The sequence below is a fragment of the Rhinatrema bivittatum genome, chromosome 2 (genome assembly GCF_901001135.1).
Source record: "Rhinatrema bivittatum chromosome 2, aRhiBiv1.1, whole genome shotgun sequence".
Classification (NCBI taxonomy): Eukaryota; Metazoa; Chordata; class Amphibia; order Gymnophiona; family Rhinatrematidae; genus Rhinatrema; species Rhinatrema bivittatum.
This window is the reverse complement of record NC_042616.1, coordinates 31,018,168-31,035,337: the sequence shown is the minus strand read 5'-3', so window position 1 is coordinate 31,035,337 and position 17,170 is coordinate 31,018,168. Positions and strand designations below refer to the sequence as shown.

Here is a 17,170-nt window from a genome sequence, read left to right as displayed (position 1 = left end):
CGGCACTGCCGCACTTTTTCTTACGCATCCGTACTGTATCGGCCTGACAGTGATCAGAACTGCCACCCCCAATGTGTAGAATAAAGCCCTTTTTTTTTTTGAAAGGAAACACAAACTCTCACCGCTGGAGTTGACATTTTTCCATCTACTTTCCAACGAGGAGGCAGCTTCTGAGATCATCGTGTCGCTGTATCTGTGTCCTACCCCGACCTCTCGCTCCCATTCTCCTAGCCATACCAACTTTTCCATACATTTCAGAGGGTGCAATGGGATCCTGCTAAAAGCATTTTTCACCCCCCTTTGGATCCACGTTCCCACACAGATGCATGCGTAGCCTGGAACATAGGATCCCATGGTTCTACACGGAACTTCGGCTCTTTCAGCAGGACAGGACGCACAGCATGCGGCTCACAGCTCCGGCCGAGGGACCGGGTGTTTACATTTGGTTAAAGATCAGCACAATGTGTGGAAGATGTCAGCTGTGAAACATAGGAACGGGTTTCATTAAAGCATATTCAGGAGAGAATCTGATTGTGATAATAGAATAGCCTTCAAACCAGCATACTATCAGAAACTTTAATTCCACTTTCTTATTTTTCTCTGATGAACCCTTGTTAAAACCATGTTGGGCTTCAGTGCCTCTTTCCCAATTAGATGAACCAGAGAAAATCCAGTCTCGCTGTGAATTTAACAGAAGAAATCATGATGGAAAATTACTCATCTCTAAGGTACACACATCATAGAATCTACGATATTAAAAACAACCTCTAATACATTTCTTGTACAATGTAAAACATTGATTTTTTTTTTCAGTATTGCTTAGCATTGTGTCAATATCTGTCAGCATCCCAACACCTAAATGAGAGAGGCAGGGAGCAAAGCTTTAACTTCACTGATCGGAGCAGAGTTAACATTTGCACATGAATCTTTATCCCAATACCAAATAACATTTTTTTGGGGGGAGGCTGGGGCAGAGGAGTGAGGGAAATTGACTATATATATATATATATATCTATATATAGTAACAAAGTAAATGACAGCAGATAAAAAAAATCAAAATGGCCGATTCAGTCTTGTAGTGGCTCATTCTGAGCCAGAAGAGGAATACATTCTGTTTCCCTTTTAATCCTCTGAAGTTCATATTTTAATAGTTGTACTAATGCACTGAACATGAAATATAAACAGAAGCCCTGGCAGAGATGCAGGCGGCCACATCTGTCTGGCAGGCTGTTGATGGCACAAATGAAGCAAGCCATCGGGTCCGTCTGGCAGGCTGCAAAGTACAGCAGCAACGAGACGTCTGCGTGGAAATGCGGGCGCCCAGCCAGCCGAGTCCCAGTCCAGGAGGCTGCACGTCTGGGCCACAGTCACGCTGGCAGGGGCGGCTAGTTAGGCAATTCCAAAAGCTTTGCAGTTAAGACGTGAGAAGAAAGGAGTGCTGGATGTGAACTCATCTGCCTAAGATAGCAGAGAACAAAGATGACAAAAACATTCCTGGATTAGGGGGGATGACATCTTACAAGTGGTCACGCTCTATGGCCAGCAGCTGGGCCATATCATCTGCAGTGCGATCAGGAATAACTGGGCCTTCTTCTGCCGTCATCCACTGTTACTGGGACTTCTTTGTGCACAGTTCGCGATTCTGCACTGTTATTATCAAATCCTTTGTAGATGGGGGCTGGTGCAATAGATGTCTGTATTTCTATCTAGACTTATGGTGTCAAGATGTTTTTTTACGTCTTAGCTCATGTTCCCAGAAGGTTTAAAGGGAGACCAGCACACTCAGGAGTAAAAAAAAAGAAACATTTCTTCATAGAAAGGGTTGTAGAGGGATGGAACAGCCTCACCCAAGAAATTGTGGAAACAAAAAGATTCAGAATTCAGGGGAGCCTGGGAGAGATGCAGATCTCCGATTGTGAGGATGTGATGCTAAAGCCTGAGGCTGGGTGAGCTCTATAGTATGCTCTGAAGAATGGGCAGACTAGATACGGTTTGTGGTCCTTATGAGATATGCCATGCTGGGTCAGACCAAGGGTCCATCAAGCCCAGCATCCTGTGTCCAACAGTGGACAATCCAGGCTACAAGTACCTGGCAAGTACCCAAACATTAAATAGATCTCAAACTGCTATTCTTATTGATTAATAGCAGTTTATGGATTTTTCCTCCATGAACTTATCCAAATCATTTTAAACTCAGTTACACTAACTGCCATAACTACATCCTCTGGCAATGAATTCCAGAGCTTAACTATGCGCTGAGTGAAAACATTTTCTCTCATTTGTTTTAAATGAGCCACTTGCTAACATCATGGAGTGCTCCCTATTCATTCTATTATCTGAGATAGTAAATAACCAATTTACATTAACCCGTTCAAGTCCTTTCATGATTTTGTAGACCTCTATCCTATTCCCCCTGTCGCCTCTTCTCCAAACTGAACAGCCCTAACCTCTTCAGCCTTTCCTCATAGGGGAGCTGTACCATCCCCTTTATCATTTTGGTTGCCCTTCTCTGTACTTTCTCCAGTGCAACTATATCTTTTTTGAGATGCGGTGATCAGAATTGTACACAGTACTCAAAGTATGGTCTCATCATGGAGCGATATAGAGGCATTATGACATTTTCCGTTCTATTAACCATTCCCTTCCTAATAATTCCTAACATTCTGTTTGCTTTTTGACTGCTGCAGCACACTGAGTCGACAATTTCAAAGTATTATCCACTATGATGCCTAGATCTTTTTCCTGGGTGGTAGCTCCTAATATGGAACCTAACATCGTGTAACTTACAGCCAGGGTTATTTTTCCCCTATATGCACCACCTTGCACTTATCCACATTAAATTTCATCTGCCTTTTGGAAGCCCAGTCTTCCAATCTCACAAGGTCCTCCTGCAATTCATCACAATCCGCTTGAGATGTAACTATTCTGCATAATTTTGTGTCACCCGCAAATCTTCCATCACTTTCTATATTTCAATGTATGTATAATGTAGGAGGAAGTAAAGCCCTCCTTCAGCTAGGTCAATCTGGTTCTTCACCTCAGCAGGCACTGAGGGTCCTATCTTAGACTGAGGACCACCCAAAGTACAACACAGAAGATTACCCAACTCTCTGTCTAAGAGGGGGGCTGACTCAGGAACAAAGCCCACCCTGCACTTGTTCTCTTTAATATCCAGGAAGCAGACGTCATGATATTTGAAATATTGCTTCTACATCTTATTAAAATAAATCTCACAATCTCGTGAGACACTCTGTCTCTGCAGTGAGGACAGGTCTTGGGCTGACTCTTTTCTTGGGAGCCTGGAGCTAAAGGGTACAGCCAGGTTCCTGGAGCTTTTAGTCCTGTGGGAGATTCTCCCTCTGCAGTGAGGACAAGGCTTGGGCTGGCTCCTGCTTGGCAGCCTGAGGATGAAGACTGATGCAGGCCCCCTGTGACCAGTCTGCAGCTCAGGCGGTTTCCCCAGCCAGGGGAGGAGATCAGTTCAGTCTCTCACAGCTTCTGGGATCCCGGCTGCCATTTTCTGTCTCTCCCCTGGCCCAGCCTCAGTCTCATTTTGCCTCTCCCTGCTTGGATGGGGAAGCTAAAACACAGGGCTGCTCCCTGGGACTGCAGGCACCGATTCCCAGTTGGTGAGCTCCGTAAACTCATCCTCAAAGTCCTTCTGCAGTTCTGCTGTCAAGAACATGAACATCTTCATGAACTGCACTGAGATGTTATCTTGGTAACCAGTTCCCAGCATGCACTGCTGAGCTGCTCTCTAGTTCCCCCCTCGGCACAGGAGGTCAGCAAAGGGCTAAGGTCAGGTCTAGTTGTTACCTTGACCATGTGCTGTCCACAAAATCCTTCAGAGCAAGGCTGGCATGCAGGAAATAAGCAGGGAGTCATTATCCCCAAACCAGAACCAAATGAGCCCCAAGGTATGCATGGCTGGGAGGGGGCAGGGGGAAAGAGGGGCTATAGATGAATTATCTGTTTCTCAGATTAAGTCTAAATCCACACAAGGGCATTCCTCTAAAGAGGATGGGAGGCTACACTGGATCTAATACTAACACATTGAGATAGTAGGACTGCCTTCCTGATAATGGAAGATTTTGGGTCCAGTGACCACTGAACCGTATGGTTTGCATCATACAAAGAACAGAGATTTGGACTTCAGGAGGATGAGTCATAGTGTTGAGGAGGCCCTATTGGGAATTTAAGAGCTGAAAGGCACAGAGATTGTGGAGAAGTAGCCTAGAGAGTGGAGGAGTAGCCAAGGTCTTCAAATCCCGCTGCTGCTCCCTGAGCAAGTCACTTTACCCTCCATTGCCTCAGATACAAAACCTAGCTTGTCCTCTGGGGACAGGGAAATGCCTTCAGTACCTGAATGTAATCCTCTTTGAAGTGCTTGAAAAGTGGGATAGAAAATAAATAAAAAATAAATAACTTTGGTTGGTGATAAAAGGGAGCACTCAGAAGGCAATAAGTCTTTATCTAAAGCAAGTTCACGCTAAAAAGAGAAAAAGAGCAATATGGTTCTCTAAGAAAGAGGTTAGTATTCCAAAAAATACCAATACACACAGACGGAGGACAACAAGCAAAATTATCAAGAAAAACAAAGGGGGGAGGGGGGCGCCAGGCCAAGTGATCAGTGGCAGTGCCAGTTCAATCACCAAGTCAAGTCTTCCGCTTCGCGGATTGGCTGTGGAAGCAACACTCAGGGTGGAGAAATCCTGGTCAAAGCATAAGGGTGGCACCCAGTGGAAGGAGGAAACGGCCAAGTGAGGAAAAATGGAAAACAAAGGGAGGCAGGGAGGGTGGTTAAAAGGCCCCATATGGAGGAGAAACCTGCCCAAGCACCAACAAGAGAAGATTAAATCCTTGAAAAATCAAAGGGAGAATGTGGGAATGGTGATGAGGAGGACCAGCAAGTGACAGAAACCTTCAGTAAGTCCTTCTGCTTGGTATTTGCAAAAGAAGGGGTAGGCGATGGAGCTAAAGTGGGAAATGCCACCGATAAACGTGAAATGGTTATAAACCAAAATTACAGAGGAGGGGGTATTTGAAGCACTCACACAATGGTGGATAAGGCCATGAGACCCGATGGTGCAGACCCAAGAATACTGAATGAGCTCCAGAATGCATTGCTGGCACCCCTTGTGGGGCCGTTTAACTTCTCCTTGAATACAGGGCAGGCACTGAGTGACTGCAAGAGAGTGGGAATGGGAAGGAGATGGGCAACTGCAGGCCAGTGAGTTTTATGTCAGAAGTAGGCAAAATAACGGAAACGTTGATGAGGAAAAAGATATTATAGCACCTTGAAGCAAGTGGAGAAGGGGAAGACCTTGCCAGACAAATTTGATGCTCACTTACAATAGAGTGGACACAATGGAAAAAAGTGAGACAATAATCACGAATTTGGAAAATGAATTTCAATATGAAACAGTGTAAAGTTAATGTATTTGGGACATAAAAGTCCATTAGCCATGGATTAATTAGAAGCTCAAGAAATACACGTTGTCAAACAAGAAAGATCTATGAATAGTCATCTTAGATTACTTCAATGAGGCCAATCAATGCAATAAAACAACTGTAAAAGCTAACAGTATGCTTGGTTGCATAAATAGGTACCATTAGGTCACTAGTAAGACTCTCACACTGAGCAGTGTTTGGTTCTGGAGGCCTTGCCAATGCAGATACATTCAGAGGGTGAAGACAGTTCAGAAAAGGTCTACTAAGATGGTGGAAGGCCTGGGACAAAAGCCTCAGCCTCTTAAAATGTACTCAGAGGGAAAAAAAAAAAACGGGAAATAAACATATTTTTTAATATTTGACAGGCTTCGATAAAGTAGGGGAAGATAAATCTTCCAAAGCTGAAAAAAATTAAGGAATCAGGAGTCATGATATGAAGTGGTAGGGAGGAAAGTGTAGAGGAAACATGAGAAAATATTTCTTTACTGAGAGGGTGGCTGATGACTTGAAGAGCCTACTGGCCGAGACAGCAACTGCTAAAACTGCCACAGAGAGGAATTGGGGCGCGACAGGTAGAAGAGTTGGAAGAAAGGGATATATTATACTTGGGACAGTTGTGGAGGATGATGGATTGAGAGGTTGGATGGGGGGCAAGGGGGGAGGTAGCTGGTGTTGATTTAGGCAATGGGGATTTGAGTGCTCAGCTACCCAAGTGGCAGAAAACCAGAGAGAGAAGTGTCTCAGTCTGAGCAGAATGGATGGCTCCGTTGGTTTTTATCTGCTGTCATTTACTTTTACCATGATACCAAGATTTGGATTTTTCTTAACGTGGCCCGTGATGGCTTTGTTCATGCTGAAATGGTCTTTGGATCCCTATGATCATCTCTTATTGCCTTTTGTTGTTGAGAGTCAATATGATTGTATATTCCCTTATTGGTGGGAAGACCTGGGGGGACATTTCTGGACTCTTCTTTTGCGGAAATGAAAGTTCTCCTATTAATAACCACTAATCAGAGCTGAAAGGAGGGGAGGTTTTAACTGCACCATGACACTTCTTTCACCCCTTCCTTCTCATGCACACACACATCCCTCCTCCCTACCTCATCTTCCTCCACCCATCTTCCTACTCTCTCCTCTTCAAGCCTTTCCTCCCTTTATCCGTCATCCGCCTCTCAATCTCTCATTTCTCTTCTCCACCACCCACTTTTGCCTGCCTCATCTCTCGCCTGCTTCTTCCTCCTCCCCTCTCTTGCCCTGGCCAGCACCTGTGTGCAGTGCTGTCTGTCCCTGAGGTCGCCCTCTGCCCTCAGGCTTCTGCTGGGAATAGGAGGAGGAAGCACAGAACAGTTGGGCCTGCATCCAAGTCCCCTATCTGGTGGGGGTTTCTTGCTTCTGTCTGGAAGGGTAGGAGACAGGCTCCAGGAGCAGAAGACTTGATAGCCAGAATCAATACCACAATGCAGACCTATCTGAGGAATTGGGGTTTTTTTTGCAGTTTACCAGATATGAGTAAAAGGAGTTTAGATATTTAAGTAAAAAATTGTGTAACGTATCAGGCTCTTCTTAACCTGGATTTCAGCTCTTCTATTGTTACTTCTAGCCATAATTTTGATGTTTAACCTTTCTATAGTCTCTTATATGCTGGGTCTCCATTCGGCTTCTACAGGATCTTCATATATTGTCCTCCAGATCTTTTCTGGAGGACTGGGGTTTCATTTGCACTTACACTCTTCTCTGGGTCCTTGCAGAAGTGCTTCAGGGTCTCTCTAAAGCTTTTATTTTATTCTCTCTCTTGAGATGTGTCTCCAAATAAGTTTGTTTTAAAAATACCATGACAAGGACTGCCCTTGCTCTTAAACCAGGATATGCTGGGTACAATCTCAGTCTCTCAAATTTACTGCTAATGCTCTTCTCAGTTCTTGCACTGTGACGGAGAGCTTCCTTCTGCAATTCCTAGGGTGTAATGCATAGCCTTGAAAGGTCTTTTTAATAAAGCTGGTGGCACCTAACGTAATTAGGGACTATTTCTGCATATTCTGTCACATTTTCTTGGTATCTGATGGTCTTCTCTTTCTCCACACATAATACAAAATACAGGACACTTATTACTAAGGTCATTTTTGTATTTGTCTTCTTTATCCCAAGGTCCGGTTTTCTAGCATTGAGCTTTTTGTTGGCTGGAATGGGAACGTCCCACACGATTATGGCTTCTTCATTTGCTGCAGTTCTGCTAGGGCCGGGATCGCAGTGCTCATCTGGTACCACAATGTTATAGTGCTTGCACAGTTTCCAGTGGGAGAACCACACCACTCTGTTGTGCTCTCTCTTGGGGAAAAGCTTCCAAATGGGTTTGTTTTGTGCAATGGATTCTCTGGTGCGTCCGGAGACTTCCTTTACGTGTAAAGCTTTTCCCACAGTCAGTGCAGGCAAACGGCCTCTCCCCTGTGTGGGTTCTTTGGTGCATTTCCAGGTCTCGCTTCAAAATGAAGCTCTTCCCACACTGGGTACACAGAAATGGCCTCTCCCCTGTATGGATTCTTTGATGCATGACTAGGCCTCCTTTTTGAAGGAACCTTTTTCCGCATTCATTGCAGGGATAGGGCCTCTCGCCAGTGTGAGATTTCTTATGCACGACAAAACTTTTTTTGTGACTGTAGCTTTTGCCGCATTCAGTGCAGGAAAAGGGTCTCACGCCAGCATGCACCCTCACGTGCTCTATCAGGCTTTTCTTTTGACTGAACCTCTTCTCACAGTCTGTGCACGAAAAAGGCCTCTCGCCGGTGTGGGTTCTCTGATGGATTACTAGATCTCGCTTCTGAATGAAGTTCCTCTTGCATTCAGAACACGAATGCGGCCTCTCTCTTGTGTGCGTTTTCTGGTGCTTTGTTAGCATTCTTTTATCGCCAAAGCTCTTCCCGCACTCACCGCACGGGAAGGGCCTCTCTCCGGTGTGCATTCTCAGGTGATGCAGTAGGTTGCGCTTCTCACTGAAGCTTTTCCCGCATTCGTGACAAGGAAAGGGCCTCTCGCCAGTGTGCAGCCGCAGGTGCTGCGTGAGATACTCCTTCATGCTGAAACTCTTCCCGCACTCTTTGCAAGGAAAGGGTTTCTCTCCAGTGTGAGTCCTCTGATGGATCACGAGTTTAATTTTGTTGATGAATCTCTTCCCACATTCTGCACACGGAAACTGTTTCTCCCCGGTATGCGTGATCTGATGCATTTTGAGGTTGGCCGTATATCGAAAACTCTTCCCGCATTCAGCGCAAGAAAAGGGCCGCTCCCCAGTGTGCATCCTCAGGTGCTGTATGAGATATCCCTTCAGACTGAAGCTTTTCCCGCATTCATTGCACCCAAAGGGCCTCTCTCCTGTGTGGGACGTCTGATGGGTTATAAGGCTCTCCTTCCGGTGGAACTGCTTCCCACATTTATGGCACGGATAGGGCCTCTCCCCCGTGTGGGTTCTCTGATGAATGACTAAGCTCTCTTTCCGAAGGAACCTCTTCCCACATTCGTTGCAGGGGAAGGGCCGCTCTCCCGTGTGGGATCGCTGATGTATCACCAGGCCTCCCTTCTGATGGAACCTTTTCCCGCATTCGTTGCAGGTAAAAGGTTTCTCTCCCGTGTGGATTCTCTGATGGGTTATGAGCACGCCCTTCTGGAGGAACCTTTTCCCACATTCGTTGCAGGGAAAGGGCCTCTCCCCCGTGTGGGACCTCTCGTGAATGAGCAGGTCCCGCTTCTGGAGGAACCTCTTCCCGCATTCCTTGCACAGAAAGGGCTTCTCTCCGGTGTGGGTTTTCTGGTGTTTGGAAAGGTACGCTTTATCGCTGAAACCTTTCCCACATTCAGCACATACAAAGAGCTTCTCTCTTGGATGTGTTACCAGATTTCGTTTCTGAAGGAAACGTTTCCCGTATTTCGGTCCCAGGAATGCTCTCTCTTGGCTGGCATGGAGTTTCTGCTGTGCTGTGAGATGCTTCACCTGACTGTAGCTCTTCTGGCATTCTGTACAGGATTTCTGCCCTATACTCAGTCTCTGGTGCAATTGTGGCGTTCTCTGATCCATGTAGCATTTTCCACATTGGTTACATATATACTGCTCTCCTAGTGTCTGGTCTCTCTCACGCTCCGTAGTGTGAGGGACGTCGCTGGCACTCTGCTCACAGGGAGTCACGTTCTCAGTGGAGTCTCCTGCAGGAGTTCTCGGCCTCTCCTCTGGTTTGCACTGATCCCAGCTGCTTTCTCCCCAGTCGCTCTCTCCCCTCTCTTCCTCCAATGCAGTTTTAGTCACTTCCAGAAGTTTAGCAGGTTCCTCAGGATATGCCTCTTCGTGTTTTCTCTTGAGCTCATCAATTTCTGGATTAAAAAAAAAATAGACAGGCATTACTTGACGTGAGGGAGACTCACAGTGACAATGGTCAGGGTTTTCCCAGCATGGGAAAAACACTTTAGAGGGAACAGGGTTGTCAACCAGAGCATTTCAGTATGAAAGAGCAAGCAGCTGATCCCCGACTCCCTGCAGAGTCCCAGGGACAAGTGCCAGGAAGCAGGAGCTTAACTGTTACTCACAGCCCTTGCGAGGGAGAAAGCACCTGCTACTGCTGAAGGGCGACACTTCGTGGTCAGGCTTAGGGACCAGGATTACAAGGGCCCAGATGGAGCCCTGGCACGTGGTTTGTGGCTGCGGTTTATTGCTGAAATGGCCAAGTACAGTGAGAGGGGGGAGGGGGGATATGCTTCAGGGAAGACTGAGCATACAGTTTGTACTGGGGATCCATGCCCTTCCTTGGTTGATTCAATCAGTGTGATCTCTATTGAACGAATGATTCAAATTAATTGAAAATTCAACCCCACTTGAAGGCAAGTTAGCATGGGCTCTACAACGAGTAACAGTCTGGCCACTGCTAAAGAAAACCTCTCTTCCTGCATGACTATAGACTGTTGGAAACAGGATGCTGGGCTTGATGGACCCTTGGTCTGACCCAGTATGGCATTTTCTTATGTTCTTATGTTCTAATATTCTGAACCTGGGGGAAAATTATTGAGAGCAGTATTGAGAGGTTTTTGTTGTTTTGTTTTTTTTTGAAGAAAATTAAAGTGGTGGCTTCCAGGCAGTCTGGTTTTAGAGAAAGACCTGGAAGTTAGGCAGCTCGCCTCTCTTTAAGACTAGTCAGCAACCCTTCGATACTCTTGATCACGCCAGTTTGCTAAGATGCCTAACACATCTAGAGATAAAGAGGACAGCATGAAGCTGGTTTCCAAGTGAATGTAATCAGTCTGTTCAGCTTGAGGAGAATCTCTCTTCTTCACGGCTCATTCCATGTGGGTTTCACAAGCCTTCTAAGCCTTGTCTTCTTTAATCTTTATATATATACATACATACATACATATATATATACATATACACACACACGCGCGCACTTATATCCACCTTTAATTCCCCTAGGGCAGAAATCAAATAGCAGCAATCGAGAAACCAAATGACTGGTTTGGCTGCTCTTGCAGCTTGGTTGCACTTTAAGAAACTGAAACTAAATGCCGGGAGAACCGAAATGATTTGGGTCGGTGAGAACATGGGAGCGCTTGAATATCTGTCCTGGGAACGAAGGCTTAACAGTGCTCCATAAAAAAAGTATTGGTCCAGCCATTTTACATACCGTCGTTCCGAGTGAAGATCACAAGGGTTTACATCCTGACACAAATACTATAAGCAGCCAATTAAAAGTAATTCAAAGTGATCATGTAATCACACGTTTAGCGATGGGACACTTACACAGCTTAGGGCGGTCACGGAAGGAGAGGTATACAGGGATGAGGGAAGAGGAAACATTTTTATCACAAGAGTAGCTAAGAGGTGCTAATGGGATACAGGGGAGAGGGATGAGAGAAGGTGTTAGCTGGTGGGATAATAGAGGAGGGGGGTTGAGAGCGGGTGCATAAAAGCAGGAAGTGTGAGGTCTGGGGAGTGACTGTGGACTTCAAACTAAATCTGGGTTTGAAACAAAACGTCACCTGCACCTGCAGCAAATGGGTCACCTATGTCCCAGCCTGGGAAGGGCGGCACTGGCAACTGTTGTCCATGCTTTTCTCCCCCTGCCTGAGAACATCTGATGTAGCAGGGGATAGAGGGGAGGATGCATGGGCACACGAACGTTCTCCTCTCTGATACGCTCTCACGTGTTCGCTCTTTCGTGCATGCTGATTCTTACACACATCATTACTCGCACTCCTCTCATTCCTCACGGCTACGGGAGCCTGGATTTGGAAAAGGCCACCCTGTGAGTGATTGCAGAGACCTGCAGAGGAGCTTGTGAAGGGGCCTCTGCACTTCCACTCTCCAGCTCAGCAGTTTGACCCCGCTCCCTCTTATTCCTGCACTCACCTGAGCAGCTGCTTTTCCCAGTGCCTCCTTCCTCTGATCCCGGCTCGTCCCTGATGTACGGCTCTTCCCCTCGTTCAATGTGGGATATAATCTCAGGGGTGACGGTCGGGGAGCCTGTTCCTGGGGTAAGAGCACTGCATTAGGTTTCTCACAGTCGTGCAGGGCTTAGCACACAATATTACTGGTGACTTTCAAAAAGGATTTAACCAGTTAACTAAGCCCAGTTCTTACACTTGTCCTCTGCTGAACTGCTCAAGAAACGGGCGGCCCGGTTAGATTGGAACTCAGGGAAAGTAACTGTGTGCATACATTTTAATATGCACACAGCTGCATGTGCATCGATCTGCGCCATCCATCAAGGTGACGCAAATCTCTGTTTCTACCAGTGCCTCCCTGGACCCAGCCTATGATGGCTTCACCCAGCGCCTCTCCTCTCTCAGTCCCAGAATAGCGATGCCCCCCCTTCCCTATTCCCCATGGCTTCACCGATTCCTCTTCCGTCCCAGTTTCCGGACCCAGATTCCAAGCTTCCACAGAAAGTGCCCCACACTCCAATCCCTCTCCCTCCCCACTCAGCCCACTGGCTCCCCCCCCCCTCCCCCGCCTTCCACTTCCTTGGAGGCGGCATCACGCTCACCTCCTTCTCCGCTCCGGAGCCTCGAATGCTGCCGGCGGGAGATGCACAGCCGTCTGCCTCCTCCTAGCAATGGCATTTGTGAACCTGGCACTGAAGCGGGGAGGGGGGGGTGGTGGTAAATGTACCTTCTCCTGTCTCCGGGAGGGGGAGGGGGGGAGCAGAAGAGGCCTTTTCTAGGCCCGTTCAAGGTCTGCCTCTGGGAAGGGGGGGGTGGGGGGTGAAGCCATCTGAGGTTTGGGGGGTGCAGGGGCTTAGCTGGTGAAAAACCCAGCCGACAGGTTGCAGCTGGCTAGGCCTGAAGTCATTTTCAGCAGATAATCCGAGACGTGTCACGGAAGGTGATTACGCCTGGTATCGGAAGAGGCAGAAAAAAAAGCAGCAGCAGCATCCACACAGGAGCTCACCGAGACGGGGGAGGGGGAAAGAGCTTTACAAAAGCCTTTAACTTAGGGAAATAATGATCTGTGCATACACGCTGGCCATGCGAAACTGCCCTTTCTCAACAGATCTCGATGCATGTACGTTGCAGCTCATCACCGTATTTTAAGCCCATTAAGGGGAGGCGTTCCCAGGAGGGGCGCGGGCTGGGAGAGATCGGATTGTATTTCCCCCGTCGTGGCGTGTTCTTTTCCCCAAGGAAATCTCCCCACTCGGGCTCTGAAGGGAAAGGCACGTGCAGGCTTTCTCTTTGAAACCCGGTGGAAGGGTGGCAGATATATTAAAAAAAACCCCCAAAAACGAACAGCTGGGGATTTTGTCCCAGTGCAGAGAGCAAAGATTCCTCACCCCCCCCAAAACTCACAATAAAAAAAAAAAAAAAGAAAAATGCAGAATCCAGCAGAAAACAATCCCATATATTCAATAAAACGGCCAGCCTGTAACCCACCACATTAGCACGATCTCACCAAATGTAAGCGTGCAGGGCTGAGCGGGGCTGTAAATCCCCTGAAGATCTCCTTGCACACCCTCAGGCGTTCACGTTTCCCTGCCTCCTTCTCCTCCAACACACCCTCCCCCCTCCTGTGTTCCCTTCATCCTCTCCTCCTTCCCCTCCTGTGTTTCTCCCCCATCCATTCATTGATTCTACTCCTCTATGGCTCTATCCCCCTCACCCTTTCCTCTCCCTCTCCACTCCCTTCTCTCCATATTTCTCAGTCCCCTTTCTCGCTCCTCCAGTCCGCATCCCTCACCCTCCTACCCATCTCCTGCTCCGCTGTTCTTCCCTCCCCTTCTGTATCTTTCTGTCCCTTCCTTTATTGTGTATTTCCCTTCTCCACCTCGCAATCTACCTCAGTTTCACAGATATTTCTGCCAACTTACTTAGCCCAATTTATCCCACCTTCCTATGTTTCCAAAGATCTTTCTTCCCGTCTCACTTCCTCTTGCCCTGCCCTTCTGCCCTTTCCCTCAACCCCCTTCCTCTTTCCTCACTCTCCCTCCGGTTCCATTAAAATATTCATGTCCTCTCTGCTCTGCCTTCCGTCCCCCGTCCCCCCCTCCGCATTCCCCCCCAAGCGCCCTCTTCATCTCGTCTTGTCTTCTTCTTTCTCACCCCCTCCTCTTCTCCTGCCTCCGTGCACTTTCCCCCTTCTCCCAGTCATTTCCCTCTTCTCCTCTCCCCATTTCCCTCTGCCCCTCCCCTCCTGTCACTTTCTCTCCCCCATCAATGCTTTAGAAGAGCTGGAAGGCAGATGCGCTTTACCAAAAATGAAAGAATTTTACGAATCATATCTGGTGTGGAAAGAAGTTTCTTTGAAGATTATTATTATTATTTTTTTTTTTTTTAGATCAACTGTGTACAGTACTTAATTGTTTTTTTGTTTAATTTAGCTCTATGGTTCCCCTCATGCAGCCTTGACGGTGAAACGGGGGCCCCATCAGAACTTGGATTTTTCTTTCCTGTGGCTACTTTAAAAGATAAGTAGATTACAAAATTTCACACAAGAATGGACATTTGAGACTTACGATTACGTTAAGCTAACCCTGGTGGACACCTTACACCGTGAGCTTTCTGAAGTCTTTTCCTCTCTTTTTTTTTTTTAAATACATTATTTTTGTATTAACCTGATAAGTAAAAAAAAAAAAAAAAGTCAGTTAAGATTTGTTCTCTTTGATTCTCACGGTTTGGACTTTCCCTCCCAAATATCTCCAACTCCCTCGTGTTCTTAACTCCCCCACCATATCTTTCCATCCTTTATCCCTCCTCCAGCTCTGGTTACTCACCCTCCTGTCCATCTCCTGCTCCCCCCATGTTCTCTCCCCCTTCCATATCTATCAGTCCCTTCTCCAGCCTGTCACTTTCTTAAAAAAAAAAAATATATATATACTGAATCATGGATGGCTCACTGGCTCATGTGGATGGACCTGGATTTTATTTCCAGGGGCCCGGAGCCGACAGCAGCTCAGGATACTACAGAGGTAAGAGTTCAAAATCTCTGGGAGGGAAAGACAATCTCAGTCATTGTGCAGTGGTTGTACCCAATGCCCAGATTTTGTGCCCATGGCTGCAGGACTCCAGAAGGAGACCTGGTAGTAAGTGGTCTTTGGTCCAGGACTGTGGCTGTAATGACTGGGCTTCATGAGTTTTTACTAGATATAAATGGTGGCATCAGATCCCAGCTCCAGACGGATTGAGCTGAAAGCAAAGGAGCAAAAGAAAACTACTGCCATCCCCCCCCCCCCTCCCAAAATAAAAATCCCTCCTTACCCAGTGAACTGAGGGTTTGATAATTCTCCTTCATCACCTCCTTGTAAAGCTCCTTCTGCTGTTCTTCTAAATCCTCCCATTCCTTCTGAGAGAAATAGACAGCGATGTCCTCAAAGGTCACTGGGACCTGAAACACAAAGCAGGGATACACTCAGCTCCTTCTGCATCCCATCCATCAGGAGACCTCCCAATGCTAGGGCACAACAGAGAAGGATCAGGAGTGGTGGGGATAGAGTTTTTGTTTATATAATTCACAGTCACATAATAGCACAATCACAGAGCAGGATTATAGTAAAATTTTATGTCAGTTGTAGCCAGAACCTGGAACACACATCTCATTTTGTGGAACTGCTGATCTCTCCCCTTACACTCAGGACGGTCCCAAAGTGCTTTCCTGCACCCCAGGTCTGCTCGGGGTCCTATTAAAAGTGAGGGCTGACGCTGCGGTGTCCCAGGTTAGAAAGCTGCAGCAGGGTTTGTATAGAGAGGGCAGGAAGTCGGGGGCAGCCTCCTACCTGAGCAGAAGCTCCTGCAGGCATTTTCCTCTCTGCTTTTGCTGCTTTCAGGAGGATTAGAAATTAGTGGGGGGGGGGGCTCTTTCTCGGGCTGGGGGAGAGCTGAGCGTTTGCCTCTTGCAGTGCAGCTCGGGGGCTGTTACAGGGGCAGGAGAGGGGAAGGGAAGGGTAGAAATTGAGAAGTGGGGCTGCAGGTTGCTGGATGCCAGCTGCATCTGTTGCTGTGCAAATGAAAAGAGGAAAGAAGAAAAGACTCTTTGTCTCCGTCTCCAGCACAGGGCTCTTCCTGTTGGGCGCACACTGATGACAACACAAAGAGGGCAGGCGGAGCAGGATTCCTTCTGTTCCTTTTTTTTTTTTTTTTGTCTTCCTGGTTGCTTTTTTTCTCTTTCCTTCCCAAATTCCATTTACCTTTGATGGTTTGTTTTTTGTTTTTTTCTCCTAGGGATAATCTGGAGTCTGGGAGTGCGAGGGAAGGCTGTCGACCAGCAGCAGCCCTGGGGCATACGCTCCTCACACACACGATTTGCCCCTGCTGCTTTCTGATTGTCTGGAGGGTATCCCGAGTGACCCCCAAACTCGAAATAGAAATAATGCAGCCAAATCTCAAGAAGCCACGCTCTACGTGTAGTGCAACATGGAAGACAACTAAACGTCTTTGAAACTCAAAGTACTTCGCTACAATAAATATATTCACAGACTCTCGTCTATTGTGTATATGTAGCTTAATAAGATTGTACAGCATTCTGCCTGTACCGCTTTAACATGATAAATAGTAGTCGTAAAAATAAATATTTAGTTAAAATATTTATAACCTGCCTCTCCTAAGTTTGGGGTGGGGTACAAGGTAAGATCCACAATAAACTAGAACAAAAATAACACCACAGCATGCACACAATACAACTAACAAAAATGCAAAGATACCAGAGATGCTCATTCTAGAATATCAAATTTGCTACCTTGGGAAACCCAGTCTTGACTTGTATATAACAGAGTAGGTAAAAAAACATTGTAGGCTCTCAGATCAGTCAGGGCTAATCCCCCCCCCCCGTCGCATCACTCAAACAAAAAGGGAGAATTGCCTTGCCTCCTGTGCTGCTCCTCGTCTTCCTGCCTCGTCTCTCCGTCTGATTTTCCCTATGGATGGATACCCGGTATTGACCTTGGTTGGACTTCTGGACATTCTTGCACGTCACCTGCCACCAACCACTGTCTGCCTCTTGGACATCCCTGAACGCTGCCTGCCACCGACCCAAGCCTACTTCCAGATTCACTCGTACTACCCAGAAACCTCCATGAATCTTCCACCCATCAGCAGAGACCCCCACCTAACACCTGCTGGCCCCGGTATCTAAAGGTTCAACTCAAGGGGAATGTGGACTGGTGTAGGCAAAGCTGCATTTGGGCTGCTGCCTCTCTGATTCCCCTGCCGATTGTTGTGGCACCAATTCCAACTCGGCCCAAGGGTCCTCGATTCC

The 17,170-nt window shown here is 47.1% G+C and overlaps 1 protein-coding gene across 1 annotated transcript; it reads right to left on the bottom strand.

The window, feature by feature from the left end:
• Positions 1 to 2,836: 2,836 nt before the first annotated feature.
• LOC115083745 (zinc finger protein 260-like) lies at positions 2,837 to 15,975 on the bottom strand. The gene is made up of 4 exons (XM_029587740.1): positions 15,693 to 15,975; positions 15,178 to 15,304; positions 11,834 to 11,953; positions 2,837 to 9,807 (listed from the first exon to the last, which is right to left on the bottom strand). Exons 1-4 carry the CDS (start codon positions 15,714 to 15,716, stop codon positions 7,721 to 7,723), a joined length of 2,358 nt encoding a protein of 785 aa, XP_029443600.1. The 5' UTR covers positions 15,717 to 15,975; the 3' UTR covers positions 2,837 to 7,720.
• Between the last annotated feature and the right edge of the window lie 1,195 nt (positions 15,976 to 17,170).

Bases quoted from the DNA above. Each gene is read 5' to 3' on its own strand.
- LOC115083745 (XM_029587740.1), bottom strand. From the start codon at position 15,716: ATGCCTGCAGGAGCTTCTGCTCAG. The intron at 15,305-15,692 runs GTAGGAGGCTGC...TTTGTGTTTCAG, and splicing joins CTGCAGGAGCTTCTGCTCAG to GTCCCAGTGACCTTTGAGGA. The intron at 9,808-11,833 runs GTGAGTGCAGGA...TTTTTAATCCAG, and splicing joins TGGGAAAAGCAGCTGCTCAG to AAATTGATGAGCTCAAGAGA.